Below are 26358 nucleotides of genomic sequence, written 5' to 3' on the forward strand. Positions count from 1 at the left end.
AAGGCAGCAGTTTAGCTTTTTACCTATGCCGCCATCTTGATTTCACTTGTGTTCCTTCTTCCCTTCCTATTTCTTCTTTTTACAGCAGACCCTTTAGCATTTCTTGCATTGCTGGTTTGGTGGTAATAAACTCCCTTAGTCCTTTTTTGTCTGTGAAGCTCCTGATTTCATCCTCAATTTTGATTGATAGCCTTGCTGGGTAGTGTATTCTTGGATTCAGATGCTTGCTTTGCATGACTTTGTATATTTCATTCCATTCCCTTCTGGCCTGATGTGTTTCTGTTGATAAATCAGTCGCTAGTCTGATGGGGGATCCTTTGTAGGTAACTTTTATGTCTCTCTCTGGCAGCCTTTAAGATTCTTACTTTGTCATTGGTTTTTGCCAATCCTATCTAATAAAGAGGTAATATGCAAATTGACCATCTCTCCAACACACAAGATGGCCACCACCATGTGGTCAAAGATGGCCGCCCCCATGTGGACACAAGATGGCCGCCACAAGATGGCCATCAGGGGAGTGCAGTTGGGAGGGACCAGGCCTGCAAGGGAGGGCAGTTGTGGGCGATCAGGCCAGCAGGGGAGCGCAGTTGGGAGGGACCAGGCCGGCAGGGGAGGGCAGTTGCGGGGGGACCAGGCTGGCAAGGGAGGGCAGTTAGGGGTAACCGGGAATGCAGGGGAGGGCAGTTGGGGGCAACCCAACCTGCAGGGGAGGACAGTTGCGGGGGACCGGGCTGGCAAGGGAGGGCAGTTAGGGATGACCGGGAATGCAGGGGAGGGCAGTCGGGGGCAATCAGGCCAGCAGGGGAGCAGTTAGGCGTCAATCAGGCTGGCAGGAGTATGGTTAGGGAGTGATCAGGCTGGCAGGCAGAAGCGGTTAGGGGCAATCAGGCAGGCTGGCAGGCAAGTGGTTGGGAGCCAGCAGTCCTGGATTGTGAAAGGGATGTCCGACTGCCTGTTTAGGCCCAATTTCACCCGGCAGTGGGACATCTCTCGAGGGGTCCCAGATTGGAGAGGGTGCAGGCTGGTCTGAGGGACACACACGCACGAATTTAGTGCACTGGGCCTCTAGTTTTATTATAATGTGTCTTGGTGTCAGTCTTTTTGGATTCATCTTGTTTGGGACTGTGAGCTTCTTGGATATGTGTGAGTTTTTTCTTCCCCTATATTAGGTAAGTTTTCTGTCATTATTTCTTCAAACAGGTTTTCTATTCCTTGCTCAGTTTCCTCTCCTTCTGTCACCCTTATTATGCAGTTGTTGTTTTGTTTTATGTTGTCCCAAAGTTCCCTTATGCTCTCCTCCTGTTTTTTAAGTTTTTTTTTCTAGATGCTGCTCTGCTTGGATATTTTTCCCCACCTTGTCTTCTAGCTCACTGATGTGGTCCTCTGCTTCTTCTAGTCTACTGTTGATACTTTCTATTGAGTTCTTTATTGCAGTGATGTCATTTTTCATTTCTTCTTGGTTATTCTTCATTTCCTCTTGGTTCTTACACATGTTGTTGAATTTGTCTTCCATTCTTTCAGCAACCTTATGACCATTGCACTGAATTCTTTCTCTGACAGGTTGCTTGCCTCAATTTCTTTTACTGCCTTTTCTGGTGATTCCTCCTTTTCTTTCGTATGTAGGCTGTTTCTTTGTTGCCCCATGATCGCTCCTCTCTGTATGTCTGGTTATATAGCTCTCTCTGTCCTGCATTGACTGTGTTTAATTCGCCAGTTCTGGGTGGATATTAATTGATTCAGCTGTTCCTTCTCTCTGCTTTGTGAGAAGGCGTAGGGCTCGTCCGCATATTCACGCCGCTTTGTCTCCTTCTGGACAGACTTTCTAGGTGCCCGCAGTTGGAGATGCTGAAGTCTTGGTGTTCCTGGGTTCGCAGCTGAGGCAGCTCGTCCCTGGGGGTTGTGGTTGTAGGGTCCCGGGAGGTATCGGAGGTCTCCCCGGTTGAAGGTAAGGCTGGGCTTCAGATCACTGCCACTCTCCCCTTCAAGATGGCGGAGGTCTCCACAGCAAAGTTGACCGCTCCAGGAGAGATTTCAGCAGCAGTAGAGACTGCCCAGCCAGGGGAACCCTGTCCGCAGTCCCCAACAATTCCTTGGGATATAACTGTCCCTCACTCCCAAATACAGACACTCCCTGCACTTCCACGCACTCTCCTTTTTTTTTTTCACTTACACACTATCTTGCAGCTCACCATCCCATTAGCAGCCATCTTCTGTTACTAATTTTTGACAGCTTCACTAACAAGTGCCTTGAATTGGGCCTCTTTGGATTGAGGTAACTAGGTGTTCTGTTTGCTTCTTGAATTTGAGGATCTAGTTCTTTCCATAGATTTGAGCAGTTCTTGTCCACTATTTGTTTCTCCATTCCCTGCTCTCTTTCTTCCTCCTCCACAATGCCTGTGATTCTGATGTTACTGTTTCCAATGGAATCCGATAGGTCCAACAGAGCTCTTTCATTTTTCTTTAATCTCAGAGCTCTCTCTTCCCTCTACATAATTTTTTGATTCCGGTCTTCAATATCACTAGTTCTTTCCTCTAATTGGTTGGTTCTGTTTTCTATGCTCAACAGTTTACTCTTAATCTCCTTAATTGCCTGCTTCATTTCCAGTTATTCTGATAGATTTGTTTTTAAAGTTTCAGTTTCCTTGGAGAAATACTCATTTTGTTCACTGATTTGTTTTCCGAGTGTACTGAATTGCTTGTCAGTATTTTCTTGCATTTCATTGAGTATTTTTAGAACTGCAATCTTGAAATCTCTGTCATTTATATCAGCAGTCACCAATCAGTGGTCTGCGGACCACTGGTGGCCCATGAGGTCTGAGAAGTTGGTGACCGCTGAGTTATAGCACATAATTCTATGTGTTCCAGTCTACTTTATGGGGATTTTTCATTTTCTTTCTGGTCATCATTCAGTGGTTCTTCATGGTATTTGCTGCCCTCCTCTGTTTTCGCATTTGTCTCCTAAAAGGTCTTTCTACTATCTTCCAGTAGATGGCACTTGAATCAAAAGATTTTTACCTCTGTGATCTCCCAGATTTGAGCCTCTGCAGCTTGGGACAGTACAGCTGTGCTGCTTGGGGATGAGGTTTGTTTTGCCCTCACTGTAATGGCGACCCTTTACCTCTGTTTGTCTGGCCCATGCACCCATCCTGGGGTTCAGTCACAGAAGGAAACAGCAATTCTATTGCAGCAGCTCTTGGTTTATAGATACTGTGCTCCTGGAGCCAACGCCAAGGGCAATGGGAGACAAGTTTTGGCCGTCTAGTCAGCATCAGGGCCCTGTGGTTTCCTTTCTTTATCTGAAACACCACCAGCAGGCCCAGCAGTGGGGGGCTGCATGGCAGCACCCCGTGCTCTGTTGGGCCAGTGTCTGCTAACTCAGTCACTGTTCTGTCTCCTGGCGGCTTGCAGATGTGCACACACAACTCAGACCGTATTAGCTCTGGCTGTTGGTAGCTCTCTGCTCGCCAATTGCAGCTTGCAGATTGCCCTGCTGTCTTCCTCCCCTTCATCCCCCCCCCCCCCCCCCCCCCGCAGGGGCTGAAGGAAATGGCTGCTACAGCCACCCTGGCCAGGCTCTGAGTTCCCCCCTGAGCTGAAGGGCTGCGTATGTAGTCTATGTCTGCACTTTCCTCCCTTCTCATCTCTCCATTTATCCCCGAATGCCCACCTTTGTTTAGGTGTTTCAGTGTGCCAGTCTCCTAGGCATGCATCTGTGTTCATCAGGGACTTTTTTGTTGAATTATAGATGGTTAACTTGTTGAAATGTCAGGGGGAGAGGAAAAGATGTGCTCTTATGCTTATGCTACCATTCCTCTGACGTCACTCTCTGGCCTCTGTTTTGATGAGAATGTGTCTGTTGCCTATGGCACAGGACAGCACATGAGAATAGACTTCCCTTTCTGTCAGATAAGTACTCTGGTTTCTAAAGTTATAAAGACCGTGTCAGTTGAATCCATAACCATGGCATTTTTCATAACTTATTGGGATTCATCAATGGATTGTTTTCTGACTGTACTGGAAAAAGTGTAGCAGGACATCAGCAGATCTAAACTGAACCCTGTGTGGTTATCAGATACCCTGATTACCAAGGCCTGGCTGACATTCAGGATTCGGGTTTTGAGAGTAGCATCTTTACATGTCTGGTGATAGGCATTGATAAGCCATATCCCAAAAACTCAGCCAGTCACTAGAATATCAAATTAGATCGTGAACTTTGTGTTACTTGCTTAGAAATTATACCCTTAATTTTAAAAGCAATTTTTATCTTTTCATGATTTTGTTTGGACAAAAAGTAGAATTTTCAAGTAATATAAAGAAAATCCAAGTATGAATATGTTAATGTAATCACTGGATTATCTAATTTTAATACACCTACAGAATACAGTAGAGAATATATGATTAATTAGTATTTTTCTAGACATTTTCCTGAAAGAACACAAGTGGAAATATTCTTTTAAATGAATGATGGTTATCTATTAACTCTGGATTCTCTTTCTCTTTCTTCATTTCTTACCTTTCATTCCATTATATTATCCTGCATTTCCCTTTTATTTTTGTTTCTGTTAAATGCCACTTCCCTTTTTAATTACTTTTTACCCAGACACTTCTGAGGTTGATTTATTTGTTATTAATGCTCCATACACTCCAGTGCCAGATCCCACTCCCATGATGCCACCAGTGGGAGTCCAGGCTTCCATTCTGAGTCATGATACCATAAGGATTACGTGGGCGGACAATTCACTGCCCAAACACCAGAAGATTACAGACTCTCGGTACTACACAGTCCGATGGAAAACCAACATCCCAGCAAACACCAAGTATAAGGTACTGGCACATGTGCTCTGGGTAAGAAAAGCTAAATATGGATATTTCCTCAATCTAAAGTTCTTGAATCATGTATTTCCAGAATGCAAATGCAACCACTTTGAGTTACTTGGTGACTGGTTTAAAAGCAAATACACTCTATGAATTCTCTGTGATGGTGACCAAAGGTCGAAGATCAAGCACATGGAGTATGACAGCCCATGGGACCACCTTTGAATTAGGTATGTGTTGTCAGAACCTTAGGTCATATGGCATTTCTTCTCTGCAAGATACGAAAGTCAGTGGAAGTTCCTGCTAATGTTGTGCCACATTTCAAATCATGAGACTTATCACCTCCTTTTACTAACCAAGGAAGAATTGAGTATGTGAATGTATTTACCGAATGCAGTGAGCAACTACAGCTGGAGTTCAATGTTTGATTTTTCAGCTGATGAATTATGGTTTTTTAATCATTGTACAAGAACAATAACAGGATAATATAATACAAAGTATACTAAATTTCAGAAATCGAGACTTGAGTTCAATCCCAGGTCAGCCATCTAACTGAGTGTGATCATAAGCAAGTCGTTCAGCCTCTCTAAATCTCCGGTTCTTCCACCTGTAAAAGAGGTGATAACCTCTGCCTTTCCTACCTTACAGGGTCATTGTTGGGGTGAAACAAGGAGCAGCTGGGGAAGCACAGGCTGTCGTAAGCACTGTGCGGACAGGAGGGCTTCTTGTCCTTAGTCCTGCTTTCCGGGTAAACCTGAGAAAGAAAAGATGAAGCGGCCTGCCCTTCACCAAGCAGCTGCAGTGCTGCTTGTGGAGTCTAACACTTACCAGTAGCTCTCTTGCCAACCAATTAGTGTCTTGTAAAATCTCTCACTGGAGTATCCTTAGGGTTTTTGTCTGTAAGTAAACATGGAAGAGAAAAGACAAGTAAGCAAACTAAGGGGAAAGCAAGCCCTCCAGGTTTGAGATTCTGTTTGCTTTTTGCTTACCTGTAGGCCTACGCTTCTGCTGCTTATACTTCCCCAGCATGAAGTCATGTGTAACTATTGGTAGTCTCTATCTATTCTAGCCCCTATTTTTTTTTCTCTCCTGTATACAAATAATGAAAAAATGGAGGTGTAGTATCTCCCCAGAAGGCTGTCCCTAATGTTTTTGTTTTCTGAACAGTGGGTTATACATCCTACAGAGAAAAGGGTTTGGATTTAGAGAGCTAGAAATACAGTGCACAAAAGCTTACATGGACCTTGAGTTTGCTTTCTTGGACAGTTTTAAGAATATCTTTTTGCTTTAATTCCAACCCATTAGCTAATAAATGACATTATGTATTTCCTTAGGATATTTGCATTTCACCAGTCTTTCTTCCATTTTTATACCAGGAGGAGGCTAGCACTGTAGGAAGAGAAAATTTAAGGGTGTTCTTAATTTGCTCATTTCCCTACTAGTACATTAAAAGTTTTCAGCCATAACATGGAAACAAGAAATGCAGTCATTTTTATTTTATTGTTGTTTTTTTCTGTTACATAAAGAGCTTTGTATTTCAGAGCAATAAGCTCAAATATTTGACTGTATGTATTTATTGCAAACTTTAAATGATAAACATCAGTTTATAAATCGTGTGTTCTTTGAAGGAATTTGAGGTTTTCAAATATTCGGTTTGGAGAGGCAACTATAAGGTGAGAGAGAAAATTATTTTACATTTAAAAATATCCTAACAAAATAATCCAAATTAGAGGAGAACGTCATCTTGGGGAAATTACATAACTTTTCTCATTTTCAGTGTCTTGATGTGCTAAGTAGGGATAGTGGTAACTACCTTTCAAGTTGCCGTAAACATGAAGTGAAAAATTACTTTTAAAATGCCTGGCATATATTGCCTTTTTTATTTCCCTACCTACTTACCATACATATCCCTGGCCCCAGCCAGAATGCCAATTCTGTATCTTTATAGTGTGGCATTCTCTCTGATATTTTGCATATTCTTCTTTTTATTGGAGCTATTTATAGGTAGACTGTAAGTTCTTTGAAGTCAGGAGGCTTTATCTTTTTTGCCTTAAACCCTTGATTATGACTTATAAATGGAAAGGGTTGAGGAAATGGTGAATAAAATTGAAATGGACAGGAATTATTAAAGTCTTGTTATTTTGTAGTTCCTACTTCTCCACCCAAGGATGTGACGGTTGTAAGTAAAGAGGGAAAACCTAGGACCATAATTGTAAATTGGCAACCTCCCTCTGAAGCCAATGGCAAAATTACAGGTAAGATGCTTTGAATGTGTGTCTGTCGGCAGAACCCTCCAGGAGAGTTTTGTGTTGGGAGAAGTGGGAGTCTGAAGGCTGGCTTGGTCATTTACAAGGTGCTATGAGTCATAATGGTCATAAAAAGTGGAGCAAGGGGTGCTGCTATTTTCCCACAGGAACATAAAAATGAGTCACCAGCTAATGGTTCTAACTCACTTTGAGAGTCTGATGGGCACGGGTTACGCTAGACAGCCTTTGGATGTAGTATACCTTATGACATTTATTTTCTTCAGGAAAGCTGTTCTTCTCTGCCTCTGACTACATGACCTGCTTTAAAGACCCTGCCTAATTCTATAGGGCTATTCCCAATAAACAGAGATTCATCTCTTTTACCCTAAAGCCCATTAGACTTTTAATTCCTTTTCCCCCTCCAGGCCTGCCACTTTACTTTAGTTCCTGTGCTTTTACAACTAGAGTTAGCAGTTTGAATTGGCCTAGGCCTTTGGAGGGATATGGAATATTTCCTTGGGCTTCTAGAGGAGGAGACCCTTCCACAATAAACATGGAGGAAAGGGAGTTAGCTGTTAAATATTCCCCTTGGGACCTCTGCCCAAGGGTATATTGTGTGAGGAACAAAAGTTTGCCTTCTGAAGCTCTTTGGTATGAATAGGGCGGCCTAAGAAAACTAAAAGCATTGTTCTGCTTCAGCTTTCAATAGAAACTCCTTTCCATAAATTCCTGGGCTTTTTTGTTGTTGTTGTCACTTTTTTAGGTTTTTTAATTTGCTTCTTTCATAAAAGGATCAAGCATGACTTGACCTGCATTGCATTGTACTTTGTCTTTAAAGCCCAGTAATATGCACTGGATTGGGTCAGGTAGGCTTGTGCTTGTGGGTCTCTTTGCCTCAGCATGGAGGTTGAGTGCCCTCTGGTGGAAGTTGTCAGGTGACGTTGGGGGTGACTTCTGCCCCAAATCTGGGAGAAATTAACAAAGGTTGCTGCCCATCTCCCAGGAATTTTTCTTCTAGGAAGTCACATTGGTGAGAGCTAAAACAGCATATTAGGCCATTATTGCTTTTCAAAACCACATTATTTTAATTGTAGACCTAGGTAAATTATTTAAAAATTAACATGTTGAAGAGATTGGATTATTTTCCTTATATGATTTCTTAGTTTCTGAGGGTATTTAACTGTATTTTCTATCTTTTATTCATTTTATTACTTCAACTGCTGATATAGATAATAACTCACAGCTTGGCACTGTGTCAATTGTGGTTGTCTCTATATTATGTTTAGTGTAGCATTTTGAATGATTTTTACCATTGCTATTTAATCAGTAACTGGTTCTCTGCTTGTTTGTGCTCTAACATATATCTTTATTGACTTACTGATTGCAGAAGAAAAAGCAGAAATAAGATTTCTTTTTCCATTAACTGCTTTGGACAGGTTACATAATATATTACAGCACGGATGTGAATGCAGAGATACACGATTGGGTTATTGAGCCTGTTGTGGGCAACAGGTTGACTCACCAAATACAAGAGCTAACACTTGACACACCATACTACTTCAAAATCCAGGCTCGGAACTCAAAGGGTATGGGACCCATGTCTGAAGCTGTCCAGTTCAGAACACCGAAAGGTAAGGCTCCGCACAGAATGTTTATGTGTCTCTTTAGTGGGACTGTGCTTGCACATGTCACTTCAGCATGTACAGACTATGGATGATATAAGCAGTCTTTATGATGAGCCACAGTGTGTGTATTTATCTCAGACTGATCCCTCACTCACCACTGACCACCAGAGGGGTGCTCCCTAGGTCACTTGCCTGACCAGATCACACAGAAGGGAACTCTGACTCCAGTCAATTCGAGGCAGTGATGTAGAGCTGTTTACAGTCAGATCAGGTGTGATTCTCTTTTCCTGTACAGAGCAATACCATGTTATTGTGATGGGTGATTCTCTTTCAACACATGCAGGCTCCCAATCGGAAAGACTTAATGTAGACCTTTGTAGGGAGAAAGGGGACCCTTGAAAGAAATTCTAGATAAGAAAGTGAAGATGAAGTATTGAATCAAGTGAGTTTAGGAATAAATTTTAGGAACTGAGTCTCTGGAAATATAGAATACTAGAGGCCTGGTGCATGAAATTCATGCACAGGTAGGGTCCCTAGGCCTGGCTGGCAATCAGGGCCGATTGGGGGGGCCCCTGCTGGCACCTGCCTTGATTGGCCTGGGGCCTGCGGGCTGGGGGCAGCTCCTGCATTGAGCGTCTTAACCCTGGTAGTCGGTGCACGTCATAGCGACTGGTTGTTCTGCCGGTCATTCTGCCCTTCGGTTGATTTGCATATTAGGCTTTTATTATATAGGATGGTTTCTCTACTTTAAAAAAAAAAAAGACTCAGTTTGTTTGGAAGTTTGTGGGATTTCTTTTTCCTTTAAAAATTTTGCCTGTCCCATCTTCAAAGCTTGTGATTCTTGCTCTTGTTTTTTCTTCCCCTGTGCTTGGCCTGTTAGCGGACTCCTCTGATAAAATGCCTAATGATCAAGGTAAATGAGTAGATGGCCTCTCTTACCTTTCCTCTCTTTTGTGACCTATTATTAGCTTTTTTTTGTTGTTTTTTCTTGTTGTTTTTTTTTTCCTTGAAAATCAGTACCATGTGTTAAAAAACCATGTATTTATTGGCCAAAGTGGAGTTGAGTCCATGTTTGAGGCACTTGGGGTATCTGAAAAGCTGGGAGCTAAAATAGACTCATGGGGGGGGGGGGGCGAATTCTGAGTCAAAAAACTGAGTTCTGCAGCTGTAGGAGATTAGCCTTAAGTGTGGGTCCAGTTAGCACAAATATATTGAAATTCTATAATAATTCAGCCAGGATCAGAGCAAGCATACCAATTTGTAGCATTTAGGATTTTATTTGTATCTCTAAATGAAAAGTTGTAATCAAATCCAGTGACTACCCTATTTTCCTCCTCCCACAAACTATATATAAATTTACCCTACTAAACTATGATTATCCGTGGCAAAATTCGTGCTATTTATTCTCTTACCATAAGCTTGATTAAGAGCTCCTTTTCCATTTCTTCCCTTAAATATATCTGCTTACCTTAAAAGAGGATATAAACAATTTTAAATGGAAACCTAGGAAGAAGCATGAGCCACATTGTCACCATTCTTGAAATTCTGTGTCAGCAGGGTCTTTCACCGTAGTTGCTGCGGTGGATAACTGTGCTTTGTGATTTTCGTCTCTGCAAATTCAGCTAAAGTTGGTGTCTGTTTTCTATACTAAGAAAGAACAATAAAAGTCAATTTTATGATTGCTTTCATGGTTTAAGAATGGTTATTAATTATTAGAAATACAGTCTTTGGATCTTGGTTAATGGCAAGGAAGAGTCAGAACTTGAGGTTTCCAGTTTCAGGGCTTTGGAAATATGTTTGCTTCTATGAGTCTTTTGTTGTACTTTGTAGAAACTGCAAGCATGCTTTTATCTGGGGGTGGGGGTGGGGTGGGGAGGCACCCTAATCATGGTAGAAACTTGGACTTAAGTGTGAGGAAAGAAGAATAACCATCCTGCCTGAGCACAGAATGTAAATGTGCTTGTTGTTTCCTGGCTGCACCACACCTCTGGTGTTTACAATTCTTCGCCCATGTTTACTTTGGGATTTGGTTAATCCTTGGAATTTCTTGTTCATAGGTTAAATTTAAAAGAAAAAATATTGGGATATGTAGAAATTAAACCAACCAGCTTATTGGCAAAGTGTGTTCTTTGGCATTTTGTTACGTAATATGATACTTTAGATGGTTTAGCTTAAATGTGGGCTACCTGACAAATAAGGACACTTAAACCTGAAGAGCCTTACAAGTGCTAGGTCATTCCACCAACTAGTCTTAGTCATAGTGAAAGGAATGGCTGAAATCTTGATGTGCGGTATGTACTATTTGAGAGGAATGATGGCCACAGAAGTAACAGGATAGAATTACAAGTATGGGCAATTGAAAAGAGACAGTGAGTTAACTTTTAGAATATGCCCTTTTGGATACCCAAGAATTTCTGTTACCTTTTGGGGTTTTGAACTTTAGGAAACAGAGAAAACATTGTGGGGGTTTTTTGTGTGTTTTTGTTTGCTTGTTTGTTTGTGGGGTGTTGTTTTTTTTGCCTCTAGATGTACTCTGTTAAATGAACCATGCACAGAAACCTTCACATTTTAATTTCTTTCATTTCCTCCAAGCCTGATAATTTATAGAAGTACTTGACTTTAGTGCTAATGTTTTCCAGAAACACATCTAGTTTATGAATTTATTGCCAATCTTAATTTATACAAATTACTCCTTTATGAGTTTTTTCTTTTTTTTAATAAGTTTTTTCTGAAGCTTCATGCTCTTTGCTTCTGTGAAGAGTAAGATTATATTCTTCCCTAATGATTTATTATGCTTGTAATAATAGTAGTTAATATTTATTGTACATTTACTAGATGTCAGGCAGCACTGATATTTGTGTTTTCTCAGCCTCACTGTGTTCCCTGATGCTGGGTTAGGAGACACTGTCCTTTGTGAACAACTAGAGCAAAGACTTTGTTTTCCCATCTTTGTGTATTTTGTTCACTGAGCAGCAACTGAGACCCCAATTTGAACCTCCACTTGCCTTCCTGCTCCTGCTTAAGGAGAGGCAACTTTATAACTTGAGAAAAGAACCCAATCCCCGCTAGTTCCGATCAGCATGGCAGGCCCTTGTAAGAGTCTAGTTCTTTATTGCAGAAGCTAATCAAACTGGTCTTCCTGGTCCTTTTCCAAGAGAAGCTCCTTTAGCATCAGTACTCTAAGGCATCTTTCAGAAACGGCTTCCTGGACTGGAGAAGTGGGGTATGTTCCCAACTTGTGAACGCGAGTGGCAGTTTAGTTACACGCTGGATATAGCCGTGGAAAGGGTGTCAGCCTTTCAGATGCCTCATTGCATAGAAAGCTAGACCTTAGTTTGCTTTGCACAAATAGACTATATTTTCCTCAGTTCATGTGCTACTTCATTTTTTCTTGAACAAAGTAGACTGAAAATAGTTTTTATATAGAAAATGCTCGTTAGCTGAAGTGGACTTGTAACACCTGTGGGTTGGGTCACTACTGACATGATTTTTTTTTCTCCTTCAGCCTCAGGGTCTGCAGGAAAAGGAGGCCGGCTGCCAGACCTAGGATCTGACTACAAAACCCCCATGAGCGGTAAAGCCCTTCCTGTGGCCCTGCGGCCTATTGAGGGCATGACACAATTCTGATTGACATCTTTAAATGGCCTGTGTCGCTTGTGTATGGTGGATGTAGCATGTTGCCTATTTCCTTTTATTTAATAGAGTTAGCTTCAGGCACTTATCTGGCAAATATTTGCTGAATTACTGCAAACCCACTCATTATAGGGTCTATAAATAAAATTGTTCCTCCACATATCCAACTTAAAATGAGGCTAATTCTGAACAAATAAATCTTCCTTTTGCCTACTGCCTCTAGAGAAAAATTAGAATTTTGTTTTCAAAAATAAACTCTAGTGGAATTGGCCATCACCCAAGCCAAAGGAATTCCTCTGAATCATTCATTTCTCCCCAAACTACTTACTATAGAGTTTTTAGTTTGGGAATTCTAAAAAAGTCTTCCTACTCTCCTAGCCATCCTAAGAGCTGGTGCCTTCTAATTACTTAATGATGGCACCTACTCTTCTACAGAACTTAACCATTTGTAAGTTACTTTCGGACATGAAATCATTTTCAAGCAGGACAAGCAGGTATCATTCCCATTTTAAACATCAAGAGACTCAATGGAGAAGTAATCTGCCTGGATCCACCCACTAATTATGGAAGTCCAGGAACCACAACCCAGGTCTTCTGACATCTTGTTGTGCCTACCACATGCAGCTTAAAAAGCACAGGTTCTATTCCAGATGTGGGAATCTGCTATTGGTGAAAATCCATACATGTAGCTGCTAGAAATAAGCCTTATTGTCTTCTCAACCCTGCCAGAGAAACAGGGAAAACAAAGGCCTGTCCCCTGGAAGCTCCTACTCTGACTGTGGAAATAAAATGATCTCTTAATCTCTAGCTATCTATTTAAATAAAATGTGGTACTGCCCTGCCCTGGCGGGGTGGCTCAGTTGTTGGAGCATCATCCCATACACCAAAAGGTTCCAGGTTCAATTCCCAGTCAAGGCTAGGTTGTGGGTTTGATCCCATTAGGGTGCATATGGTAGCAACCAATCAATGTTTCTCATATCGATGTTTCTCTCTCTCTCCTTCCCTCTCCCTCCCTCTCTCTCCCTCTCTCTCTTTCTCTCTCCTCCCCTCTCCCTCTCTCCCTCTCCTTCTCTCTCCTTCCCTTCCTCCCTCCCTTCCTGTCTATCCCTCCCCTTTTCTCTCTAAAATCAATAGACATATCCTTAGATGGGGATTTTTTTTTAAAAAGGTACTGCCCAGATTTTAGTGAAATGAGCTATTAGGAGAACCAGACAAACTTGCATGCTTCAAGAAATTCTTAGTCTCTGAGTTCTAGGACTTTGTGAGTTTTTTCTCTTGGGATGTATATGTTACATTTATGTGCTCTCCACAATATATTATTCAAGGTTGTGAAAAAAGTAGTTATTTCTTTGTTTTTTTCTTTCATTTATGCATTCATTCATTCACCATTTTTTTAAAGGTTCACGTTCTATATAATAGGCTATGGGAGCCAAAGGAGTGAGTAACCAACTACCTAATAGGGAAAGGGGAAGCTTTGTAGAAAAGGTGACATCTGGCCCAGATTTTAAAGGATGCATAGGAGGTTGCTAAATGGTCAAGGAGGGGGGCTAACCATTCCAGGAATCAAAAGCAGCATGTTCTGCGAAGACCTGGCAATATAAAACAACCTGCTCTCCCCCGGGATCACACTGCACAGAGGCAGGATAAGATTCTCAAGTTAGAGAAGGTTAGTTAGAGCCAGCCAGCCTGTCAAAAGCTTAGATGCCAATGCTGATAAATGTGAGCTTCATCCTATAAATGACATATGTAAGATGTCTGATACTGGTAAACTATGACTTCCATTTATTGAGTATCTACTATTAGTAGACAGTAAAGAATTAGTTAGGGGTAAGAGGATAAACTCAGAAAAGGTGGTTAGAAAGCTGTTGAAATAATTTAGGTAAACCTTTAAAAATGGCCTGTCATAACATCCCTGGTAAAAAGGTTGATGCTCCCTTTTGGGAGCTCACTCTTACTCTGTCTTAGAAGGGAGATTTTGGTCAGCTCAAAGTTAGAGGTCAAATAAAGTTAAATGAGAATCCATCTCTGTTGAATTCAGAGAACTACCCCCGCCTCTGCTTTCCTCCGAACCCCTCAGGGCTCCCCAGCCTCTTCTTTCAGTGACTGCCTGCACACCCCACTGCTGTTAATAAAAGTTTCATGTAAAGCCCAAATATGGTCTAATTTATTGACCCCTACCTAGTTCTGTAGTCTTCCCCAAATATAAAAAATGTTTTTTTATTAAAGGTCAGTGTATACAATTTGAGTTGTCTGTCTGCTACCCTTTTTCTCAGAAATGAAGGATAAAAATGATTGAGCTGCATGTAGAAGAATAAGCTCTTAAGCTCTCCTAAATCAGCCCAGATTTTGCAGTATACTTAGATGTAGCCTATAACATCATAGAATCAAAACTTGGAAGGTCAGTTAACCTAATGCTATGGAAGGAATTCCCACAATAAGTACGGTTTGGATTAGCTCCTAAGTTTATAAGCCAGGCTGTATATGAAAATCACTTCGAGAGCTTTTTCTAAAAACAGCTTTCCAGGCCTTACCTTCATGGTAGGAATTTATCCCACAACACCCCAGCCTGGTAGAATGAGTTTAAGTACTTCCATTGACTAAACACTCATCACTTGGCAAAGCAGCTCATCCCACTCTTGTACAACTCTGATTTTTAGAAAGATAAGAGAGAAACTAGAAGGAAAGACATCCAATATCCATGATGGTTAGATCTGTATGGATTACCCATATTTTATAACATGTGCATGCATAACTTTTATAATGAGGTGGGAAGCAAAGAAATGTTTTAGAAAATGGAAAATAGCTTTTTAAAAAAGCTGGATTACAGAAGGCCTTGAAAAAAGCTTAGAACTCATCCTATAAGCAAAGCAACATAATGAAGAGGAAGAAAATCTAAATTTCCTCAAGGTTCTACATAGGCCTCTATACACCTCTCCAGCCTCATTCTTTTTTTTTTTTTTCTCACTTCCTTTCCTCTAACTTTGCATATCTCTCTTTGCTTAAGGAAAGAGAAATTTCTCTTCCTTTACCATGCCAAGGTCATTTCTGCCTTAGGATCCTTCCACTAGACTGTTCCCTCTCTATGGAATGTTCTTCATCCAAGTCTTTCTATGATGGAATCTTACATTTTATTTAAATCCTAGCTCAAATGCCATCTTCTCAGAGAAGCTTTTTCCAACCACGCAATATAAAATAGCCACCCAGTCACTGTGTTATATCCCCCATTTGATTTTTTTCATAGCACTCACTATTCGTCATTTTTGACTTACTGTTTGGCTCCATCCCAACAATCACATTTCTGTTGCTCACCTTTGCATCCTCATCCTTAGTACTTAGAACAATGCCTGGCACAAAGCAAGCACTCATTAAATATTTGTCAAATTAGTGCATACATGCAGACCTACGTTTTCCTGAAATGGAGTAAGAGACTAACTCTGCATAAACTGTATTTATAAAAAGAGATATTTTAATTTTCAATTATTTTTTTGTGATCTTAGATATATTTAAAAAAAACTTTTGCTTTCTATGAATGTACATTTTTAAAGTAGTTTTGAAAGTCAGAAAACTAAATGGTGCTTTATAAGATGAATTTATGTATAACATAAGACACAGAAGGGCAGACCCTTTATTTGTCAAAGTATAATGTTCATATAATTTCAGAAGCTTTTCTTGAACAGCTTTGTGCAAGGCACTGTGCTGAGAAATTTCATAGGGCAAAAAGTCAGCTTCTGGATTTCATAATATAGAGGAGCTAGCCATGTTCATGGGACACTTTTATACAAGGTGCAATGGTGAGCATTAGAAAGAAGTTCACATAAAGTATCTCTACTCACTTGAAGGTTCTATAGCCTGATTGTATGCATTTCTAGAATCCTCTAATACTAATGTGCCGTTTTTCTCTCTCCAGGCAGTAACAGCCCCCATGGAAGCCCCACCTCTCCTCTGGACAGTAATATGCTACTGGTCATCATCATCTCTGTTGGGGTCATCACCATCGTGGTGGTTGTGATCATTGCTATCTTTTGCACCAAGCGTTCCACCTCTCACCAGAAAAAGTAAGAAGCCTTGAATGTAGCCCATAGATTTTTGGTTCTCTTCTTTTGGAGTTGCACAGAGAGTAAAAACCTAAAACACTTGAGAAGTGATATTGTAAATGTTTGTAAAACACAGACTGGCTCCTCTCATAAACGTGTGTTGTCAGGGTCTTGGCAGGAAAGAGGTGGCTCACTCAAAAGGGGCGAACCAGAGTCTAATGAGGGGTCACGTACAAAGTCCTAAGTGGGTTAGGGAAACCGGGCAGCAATGTTCAAGGGTCAGCAGCAGTGAGTTGCTGCCACCTTAGGTGATGACAGTGACTATCTCAGGCATGAAAGGGTAAGCGTTCTTTTTGAGGAAGAGCAAGCTGTTTTCAGAGACTTGAAGTGGTGGGAGCAGGTTTTTGACAGGAGCTGTGTGTGCTGGCGGAAATGGAGACGTTGACAGGGAGGGGGCAGGAGAGAAACCACCTCTCACCCTTGCCTGTGCCTTCTACTGGACAAACCCAGCTGGACACCAGGGTCAGGATTGCCAAGTAGATATAGTTCATGCCACTCAACCTCCTGAGTCACAGAGCCAAGTCGAGAGATCAGGAGAGGAAAGTGGACAGTCCAGCCTTACGGGGAGCCCTGCTGAAGTATGTCTTATATGCACAGTGAGCTAGACACACAGGAGTCTGCACATTCTTACGGGCTATTTTACAGCAGAAACACCAACTGAGATGGAAGAAAGCCACAGGCCTCTTATTCTCAATCTTCAGTTCATCCTCTGTGTGGAAGTTGAGATTGGTGCCAGGGTTGGGGGCTGACTTAATGGATAAGAAAGGATCATTTATAATCACCATGTCACATTCTCAGAGAGGGCAGGTGGTTGCTAGTTCTGTACTCCGATGGGATTGTGAGGCTTGTGGGTAACTGTGTAGAGCAAATAACATGGTTATTCAGTAATGTAGTGCTTAATAACAGCCTGTACTCCTGAACTTGAGAGAATCCTTGACCCTAAATCACATTCAACTCATAAAAACATAGATTCCTGAGTTATCCCAATAGCAAAAACTGTGTGAGTAATAAAATAAATGACTTTAGTTGTAGTGTCCTAAAAGATTATAAGATTAAGGTATTGCTCCTAAACACACACACACACACACACACACACACACACACACACACACACAAATTCATGTCTGTGGGATTATCCATCAGACTTGGTCTGCCCAAGGCCAGGATGCATGTATGTAATGATGCATCTGTTGTCAACACACAGGACAAGTACAGCTACCTGTAACTGCTGCTGGTCATGTTGTAGGTCATCTTCTGTAGGCTGTCTGATGTTTTTAATCTTGCTTTTGCCCCAGTAAAATAGCTTTCTGTAGCTTGCATTGCATCACTTTCACAATCCTTTTATAAGCCTCCTGATCATTGATTCTTTCAGTTCTCCCTATTTACTTTTGATTATAGAAAACTTTCTCTTAAAAGCCTCAAAGGATTTAAAAATAATCATTAAAATAAAATATGCATCTATATGAAAAAATAAATCTTTGAAATTTAAAAAAAGCCTCAAAGGTTACATTTTTTTCTATTCTAGAACTTTTCTGCAAGTTTCTTTGTTCATCATCTCACATTTATCTATCTTTATGAACTGAATTTTATAGCTAGTTTTAGAGATCTTGAGATCTTTATTTAAAAGAATCTAAAAAACAAAATGATAATTCCGTAGTGCTTTGAAGAACTTAAAATTTAAAGTAAATAAAAAATAAAGTACTTAGTCTTCAGATGGAGAGGTAGGAAAATGGGTTGGTAATATGCTCTGTACTTTGTATTTGAATCTGTAAGTCCTTCAGATTTGGGTCCCCACAGATACTAGGGGGGTGAGGGCATGTGCTGGGGGGTGGGAGTGGCCAGGGAGAGGTCAATGGGGAGAAAAGGAGACATATGTAATACTTTAAACAATAATGAATTAAAAAGGAATTGTACCAAGTCTTCACAGGACATTTCCCCTCCTTCCCCAATGGCCTGCTTCCTAGTGCTGAAAGGACAGAGCCAGTAGAGTTAGAGGTTAGCTGTGCTAGAGTGTTCCATTGACCGTTGACAACTATGTGAGCTTTTCTCATTGCTTTGCTCCTCTTTAATTCCTGAAGTGCCTCCCCTTTCAATTGTATCTGTTTATAGACTCACTGGTAGAACATCTAAGCTAAAGAGCATGGAGAGTGTAGCCCTCATTGTTTCTCAGCACATTCCTCTATGGTCCCTCAATCTCAACAGAGAAGTACCTTGGCATGCCACCATCACATCTAGAACCTTTCTGTGCCGGGCCAGCTCAGCCAAGGGTTCGGTGAGCCTGAGGGGGCGGGAGGGGGCGGCGAAGGATTGAAGAAAAGACAGACAAAGAGAATAATCTGGGTCTAGGTGGATCTCCTGTGCCTGGCTGAGGCCACAGAGAACAGATCCAGATGGCAAGCTGAGCCTTTATTTTATAGCCAGAGGTAAACAAGGTAGTGGTCACCATAGTTACAATGTTCTTGTGAGTTTCACTTGCTTTGGCAGCACTTGCTGCACCTCCCACAGCCCATTAGCTACCCAGGAAGGATCTAGGGGGCGTCATAAGGTCAAGCTTAATTATGCTAAGAGGGCTGTACCCTCTAAGTTGGGACTTGTTTTGTGGCTTTGGCAACAGGTCAGTCCGAGGCTTAACCCTATAGCCGCTCTCTACACCTTTCTCTGTTGGGAATAATTATTTTCTCCCCTTTCCTAAGTGTCCTTCCTCCTGTCTGAACCCAGTTCTCCATTTATCCTGTGGGTTTTAGTGTCTTCTATCTTTCTAAGACCTTGTACTTGCTGTTGCCCTCTCTCCAGCACAGCTAACCTCTAAATCTATTGGCTCTGTCCCTTTAGCATTTAAGTGTGCTCCCACTATTACCATGTTAAGAAATAATTATAATTATAACCCTTCCTCTACAACATGGTGCTTACCACTGACTGCTTACAAATCCCTGTTTTTTCCTCTACCACAAAACTTCGTGAATACTTATCTACACTCATCTGTTCTTTTACTGCCTAGTCATGCTTTAATTTTTTCTAATCTGAATTCTGCCCCTACAGATTTACCAAAGTTTCCTCTTCTGCATTTCCTCTTGGATGTCTCAGGCACTGAAAGATCCAAAACAGAATTTATAATCTTTTCTGTCAAACTTGTTTCTCCCCCATTATTCTCAGTGTTAGTAAGTGGTTTAAGCCAGAAACCTTAGCATCCTCCTTTATTTCTCTTGCTTCTGTTCTGCTGCCCCACCTCACATCCATTTATTCACCAAGTCTTGTCATTTCTGGCTCCATTCCCACTGTCAGCAGCCACTTTCGGTCGTGGCTGAGGTTATTGCAGCACATCCTAGCTGGTCTCCTATTCTCTCTCCTCTCCTTAAATCCCTTCTTCACACCACAGTGGGTGTAAATTTTTAACTCAAAATTTATATGCTTACTCTCCTGCTTAAAACTATTTAGTGGTTTCTCATTATTCTTGGCATGCTGTAGCAGCCCATTAGGATCTGACCCCTGACTGCCTTTCCAGCATCCCCATGGGTCACTGCCCCCACCACTTGGGACTTGATGTAGTCCTTATATGGTTATACTAGACTGTTGGTCTCCACTTCAGAGCTTGGACATATGCTGATTTCACCCCCTGGAATGCAGCATCTGTCTTGCCCCCTTTGTGTCTTAGCTTAAATTTTACTTCTTCTTCCTGGTTTTTCCTGTCCACCTTATGTCCAACTATTAAGAGGTTACTGTAATGCTTGGCATTTCATTAAACTCAGAGCATTTTAACATAATCGTTCAATGTCTGCCTTCCTCACCTGACCACAAGTATTGAGAGCACAGCAGTCCGGCACAGGGTCTGACATACAGTGGGTCCCTAATAAATGCTTACTGAATGTGTGAGTGAGTGACGTAATGGGAGAAAAACTAAGGCACAAAGAAGTAGACACTATCATCTGCACTCTTGACTTTACCAAGTTGTTAGTCCTAGTTTGGATTAACTAAAATGTTGTTCAAAGAAAACAAGCAAACTCATAGACAGAGACAACATAATGATGGTTACCAGAGGGGGAGTCTGGTGGGGGAAGAAGAAAAGGATAAAAGGGGTCAAATATATGGTGATGGAAACACTGGACTTTGGTTGGTGAACACACAATAGAGTATACAGATGTCGTATTACAAAGATGTACACCTGAAACTTATATAATGTTATTAACCAATGTTACCCCAATAAGCTTAATTTGAAAAATAAGTAAAAATCTATACTAATAAAGGGGTAATATGTAATTAGACCGGACATCTTCCGGACGTCCTTCCTGACAAAGGCGGGGCCGGGGAGAAGCCACCGGGAGTCCCAGGGGCCTGTGGCCAGCCCAGGAGAAGTTTACTATTCCTGTTTCCATTACTATCTACCCTTTAGAGATGTTTCCAGGTCTCGGTGGCATGGTGGCAGCAGAGGCACAGTAAGGGGCATGTTTCACTTAAGGATATTCCTAAATTGCCCTGTATTCACTCATGGATGAAATTTCAAAGTCTAACTGACAGCAAGCGGCCAGCCCAGGGGTCCCCAGGGGCCTGTGGCTGGCCAGAGGGAGGAAAGCCCATTTCCCGGGGGCCTGCAGGCAGCCAGAGGGAGGGAAGCCTGGGTCCCAGGTGCGGGAGCCAAGGCAGAGGTGGTTAGGGGTGATCAGGCTGGCAGGGGAGCAGTTAGGGGTGATCAGGCAGGCAGAGGTGGTTAGGGGCAATCAGGCAGGCAGGCAGAGTGATTAGGGGTGATCAGGAAGGCAGGCAGGTGAGCGGTTAGGAGCCAGCAGTCCCGGATTGCGAGAGGGATGTCCAACTGCCGGTTTAGGATCTCGATCGGGCCTAAACCAGCAGTTGGACATCCCCTGTGGGGTCCCGGATTGGAGAGGGTGCAGGCTGGGCTGAGGGACCATCCCCTCCCCCCTCCTGTGCACGAATTTCGTGCACCGGGCCTCTAGTATAGAATAAAGTAAAATGTTGTTCCTCCCTCCTTTATAAGCCATAGATACTGTTTTTACTTCATTGTTATATTTTTGGTGAATCTTGTCCTTTCTCTGTTGACTGGAGGAACCTTCTTCTTTAGAGATTATTTGATTTTAAAATGCTGTCTAATCTCTTGATACTAAAAAAAAGTTACAAGACAATATTCAAATATGCCTTGTACATATATCCAAATACATGTGGACAAAGAGGAGATCCGTTTACTGTTCCCAGAAGGAAACTTCTTGTCTCTGTTTTTCTTTTTGTGTGTTTTTAGTTCTGCCTTTCCTTGAAGCATCTCACAGAGCACGTTTTAATCATTTAAACCCTTTGAGGGATATGTTTAAAATAGTTACTTTAAAAAAAGCCCTTTTAATTTTGTGCCTAGGAAACGAGCTGCTTGTAAGTCAGTGAATGGCTCCCACAAGTGTAAAGGGAGTGCCAAAGATGTCAAACCCCCAGACCTCTGGATCCACCATGAGAGACTGGAGCTGAAACCAATTGATAAGTCTCCAGACCCAAACCCCATCATGACCGATACTCCAATTCCTCGTAACTCTCAAGATATCACACCAGTGGACAATTCCATGGACAGCAACATCCATCAGAGGCGGAATTCGTACAGAGGTGCAGGTTTTCCCCAAATGTTGAGAGACTATTTTCATTTAAATCATTTCCCATTTTATCAAGTTGCCTTAAAACTTGGTGATTCCTATACAGGTGAGATTTTTAAAAGTGTGTAATGTGGATTTGGTCAACATCTGATGAAGGATAGCTAGCTTGTTGTGGGGGACAGGTTCTATACCAGATGAGACGCCTTTTAGATCTTTTAGGTCTCGTTGGGCTTCACCAGCTTGATACTCAAGCATTTGAGACAACCTAGCCCATGTCTGTGCGTTTCATTCTGTCCCTTCAGTCGGAGTCTAGCTGTCATTGTGGTGTCCAGAATGCTCTTGGTCTCTGTGCTCTTACAGACACCACAGTGAAGCATGGTAGGCAGCATTGTGTCAACTGTATTGACTCTCAAAAGGGACTCCTGTAATGCACTAATGATCACTTTTCTCTTTATTTCACTTCCTGCAGAAACACCTTGTCCCCATTTTCTTGTTTGTGTATTCCCCACTAGATATGTTTTACTTCTCAAAGTGGCCTAGGGCACATGCTTATAACCACCCTTCATATTTGATGTCTAGGGCATGAATCGGAGGACAGCATGTCTACACTGGCTGGAAGGCGAGGAATGAGACCCAAAATGATGATGCCCTTTGACTCTCAGCCACCCCAGCGTAAGTTAAAAGTGTCTCTTTCTCTAGTACTACCAGTCTAGTCAGTCAGGTTGGGAACAATTTTGAATGATCTTTTTGACTTCACTCAATCCTGACATAAAATCGCTTTGGCAACTTGAGGGAAGAAGTATCAAAGAGTTGCCATATTTTACAATTAATATTATTGAGACTAGCTCCTTTAATTATAGGGGAAAGGCGCTAAAAAACCAATTTCCCAGTCTCCCAGGAATAGGGAAGTAACCAATCTCCCTAAAATTGCAGAGCTTGCCTGGCTGGTGTGGCTCAGTGGTTGAGCATCGACCCATGAACTAGAAGGTCACGGTTTGATTCCTGGTCAGGGCCTATCCCCTGGTTGCCGGCTCGGTCTCCAGTAGGGGGAGTGTAGGAGGCAGCCCATCAGTGATTTTCTCTCATTGATGTTTCTGTCTCTCTCTCTCTCTCTCTCTCTTCCTTTCTCTGAAGTCAATAAAAACATATTTTTTAAAAAGTACAGAGCATCTCTGCAGGAGAAATGGGGAAGCATCTGTACATTCAGGGTTAATAGGCACCTGTGGAATTTTTTAAATTATTAGACCTTGTATTGAGAAAGTTTGAGGTTAACAGTATGGAGTAGTGTTTGTTTTAATTCCTCACCCAGGACATGCAGAGAGAGAGAGAAACATTGATGTGAGAGAGAAACATCAATCAGTTGCCTCCCACATGTGCCCAACTGGGAATCAAACCTACAACCCAGCCTTGTACCCTGACCAGTGCACAGGACAACGCTCATCCAACTGAGTCACTCTGGCTGGACAACAGTATGGAGTTGGTAAAGCAATATTTTCAACCTTATTTGAACTATGCTTCACTTTGATAAGCTTAAAAGTTCCTCAACCTTCTATAATAATATTTGAAATTCAAAATTAAGTTAAATATCATGATTAAAAGCCAAAAAACAATGGGATAAACCAATGTTTTTTCAAACTAAGCCTTTCAGACTAGCTGGCACAGTGGTGCTTCCTGTGGAGCCCCCTGTTCCATCCTAGAACAAATGGCTACCTGCCTATAGTATCAATCTTACAAACTACTTGATATATGGAAGTATTTGCTCTAACCTGGACAGTAGGCCAGTAAACCTCAACACTGTCAGATACCTAAATACAAATACTGAAAGCATCAAATCCTGAAAGATCACTTTTCAGTTTTAACCCAAATGAGCTTTTGATTTTTAATTTATTTCTTAAAAGATGTCTCATTTTAGAAATCTCAGCCATCTTTTTGTCAACAGTGTCAGAGATTTAAATAATCCCAGATACCATACATGCACACAGGTGCACCATGGCACCCTGTACTTGGGAACTAGCGGAACATGTGAATGTCTGTACGCACACACTCTCTCTTTCACTCATTCACTATACACAAACACTAGGCACTAGGTGCTAAAAATCAGCTTTGAGAGAGTAAAGGTCAGTTCACGAATAGGTCATTTCTGCACAATGTACTTTTTGCTTAGGGTCCATGATGAAAGAAGGACCTGCACTTGGAAGTGTGCAGGGGAAAACCATGGTTTCCCTCTTATAACAGGGCCCCAGGTTTAAAAATGCAAATGTCCCAAAAGAATAATTGAATCTCTTCCAGTTGCTTTTGATTATAAGAAGATGATAGCTTTACTGCTTATTTGTTTGTTTTGTATAAGACTTTAGGTCTTACCTGACTGGCTTATTTTTTAAATTTGTGAATTTTTACTATTCTTATTCATAGATTTGATATTTTTAAATACGTTAAGGAGAAAAAATGTGCTGTCCCAGTTGACATCATTCCTTTGTCTCCTTTTTTATTTTTATTTTTTTGTGTGTGTGGTGGAAAAGTATGCATAAATTTTAAATATTTAATTTGTGCCTCCAATAGTTGGATGGGTGAGTGGAATCTTTTAGAATCTGATGCCTGGTACCCAGAATACTTTGATCTTCAGGTTTTGAGATCCCCTTTTCCCTACACAGCTACTGCCCTGGAGTCTGCACCCACCAGCCACCTGCTCTGGCTTTAAATGGCTGAGCACTGCTAGGAAGGCCTTGCCCAGCAGCATTGGGTCCTTATTCAGCCAACAGATAATGATGGCTACCTCTTGTAGGCAGGCACTTTCAGTTACTTTATTTGTCATTTACTTCATTTGGAAAGGCTGGAAATGCCTTTAGAAAGAGGTCAGTTTTCTTTTTCTGTTGTGCGAGTCCTCTCCATCCATAATATTTCCAAATAGCTAAAAATCAGGAGGCTCATTCACCTCCTCCTAGCCTTGATCTGGAAAACACTGATTCTGAAGCTCCCACTTGTGAATTGGTCTTTCCTCCCTTAGAGGAGATGCTGACTCTCAAACTGTCCTGCTTTTCCAAGTTGTGTTTTATTCCAAAGGACCACTTGAGCCTTCTGGTTCCCCAGGCCTTGAGGCGGGGCAGTGAGAATCCAGGGTCGCTGGTCAGTTGTGCCACCTGCTTGTTTGCAGGTGGCCAGGACAGGAGATAGCTGGAGAAGAAAGGCATCTGTTTTATTGACTGGGATTTCCTTCCAGGGTCATGATGAGTGTCCCCACAAAGATCTAGAGAGATCCTTGGTGACAGAAGACATTTTCATAGACTCCAAAGGCTATAATTGAGTTTATCACAAAGTTTGTGAAGCCCTTGCTTAGGAAACAAAAGGTCCCCTGTGTTTCTAGTCACCCAGACCTATTTGCCTGTTTGGGGGCTTTGGAGCTGGTTATCTTGATCTTAAACATTGTTTTTACAACTACTCTAGGGAGTGCCTAAGGAAAGTTAGTTGCAAACTGGACTTCTGGTTTTGTTTATTTCCACCTCTGGGATTGGTAATGTAGCCTCATTAAGTAAGAGCTTTGTCTTCATAGAATTTTGTGTATGAAATATCTGTGTGGAACTTTGGATTTGTTAGCTAAATGCAGCAAATTGAATCCCTTAGCTGGTATGGGAAGGAAAAAGGCAATTAGGAAATAGCCATGTATATTTTAAAATGTGAATGGATATGGCTGAGATCCCAGACTGGAAGTTGTAAGAGAGTGTCCTAGGCTGAGTACTGGAGTGGACCATAAGAATCAGTTCCATTCGCATTCCTTTTAAGATATGAAAACTGATTAAACAGCTACTCATTCATGTAGCCTAAATACCTATTGCATGCTTCATTCAACAAGTAAGAAAAGGCAATGAATTAAGCATATATGCAAAAGAGAAGGGCTTACATCCTTCTAGCATGAGAAAAAAGTATAGAAACCTAAACCATCATTTCTTTGCTTATGGATTTACATTATGTGACATATTCAAATAGATATTTTTAATACCTCATAATCCATGTGTATTGTAGAGGAATTAGAAATATAAAGCAATAGAAAAAATTTTTAATCCTGATCACTCTTCCCACAAGATAATCACCATTAACATTTTATTATTATTTTATTGTCATTGTTAATCCTCACCTGAGGATATTTTTTCCATTGCTTTTTCAGAGAGAGTGCAAGAGGGGAAAGAAGAGAGGGAATGAGAGTGCAACATCGATGTGAGAGAAACACATCAATTGATTGCCTCCCCCACTTGCCCCAGCTGGGGGTGGGGAGCGAATCCACAACCCAAGTATATTCCCTTGAATGGGAATCAAACCCACAACCCTTGGGTGCACAGGCTGACACTCTAACCACTGAGCAACACAG

General features: G+C 41.6%; 1 protein-coding gene across 12 annotated transcripts in view; it reads left to right on the forward strand.

Moving 5' to 3' along the window:
* NEO1 (neogenin 1) overlaps positions 1 to 26358 on the forward strand; it is a 377465-nt gene that overhangs the window by 341005 nt on the left and 10102 nt on the right. For 4 of the 12 annotated variants that reach the window (XM_079767544.1, XM_079767540.1, XM_079767550.1 and 1 more), the window contains 8 exons: positions 4601 to 4824; positions 4907 to 5045; positions 6963 to 7070; positions 8498 to 8692; positions 12192 to 12260; positions 16227 to 16374; positions 21773 to 22104; positions 22578 to 22670. In XM_079767544.1, coding sequence (XP_079623670.1) covers positions 4601 to 4824; positions 4907 to 5045; positions 6963 to 7070; positions 8498 to 8692; positions 12192 to 12260; positions 16227 to 16374; positions 21773 to 22104; positions 22578 to 22670 — 1308 coding nt within the window. The remainder of the gene's footprint in view (positions 1 to 4600; positions 4825 to 4906; positions 5046 to 6962; positions 7071 to 8497; positions 8693 to 12191; positions 12261 to 16226; positions 16375 to 21772; positions 22105 to 22577; positions 22671 to 26358) is intronic. The other 8 variants (XM_079767547.1, XM_079767541.1, XM_079767549.1 and 5 more) reach the window with 3 other exon arrangements.

Source organism: Cnephaeus nilssonii, assembly GCF_951640355.1.
Source record: "Cnephaeus nilssonii genome assembly, chromosome: 4".
Lineage (NCBI taxonomy): Eukaryota > Metazoa > Chordata > Mammalia > Chiroptera > Vespertilionidae > Cnephaeus > Cnephaeus nilssonii.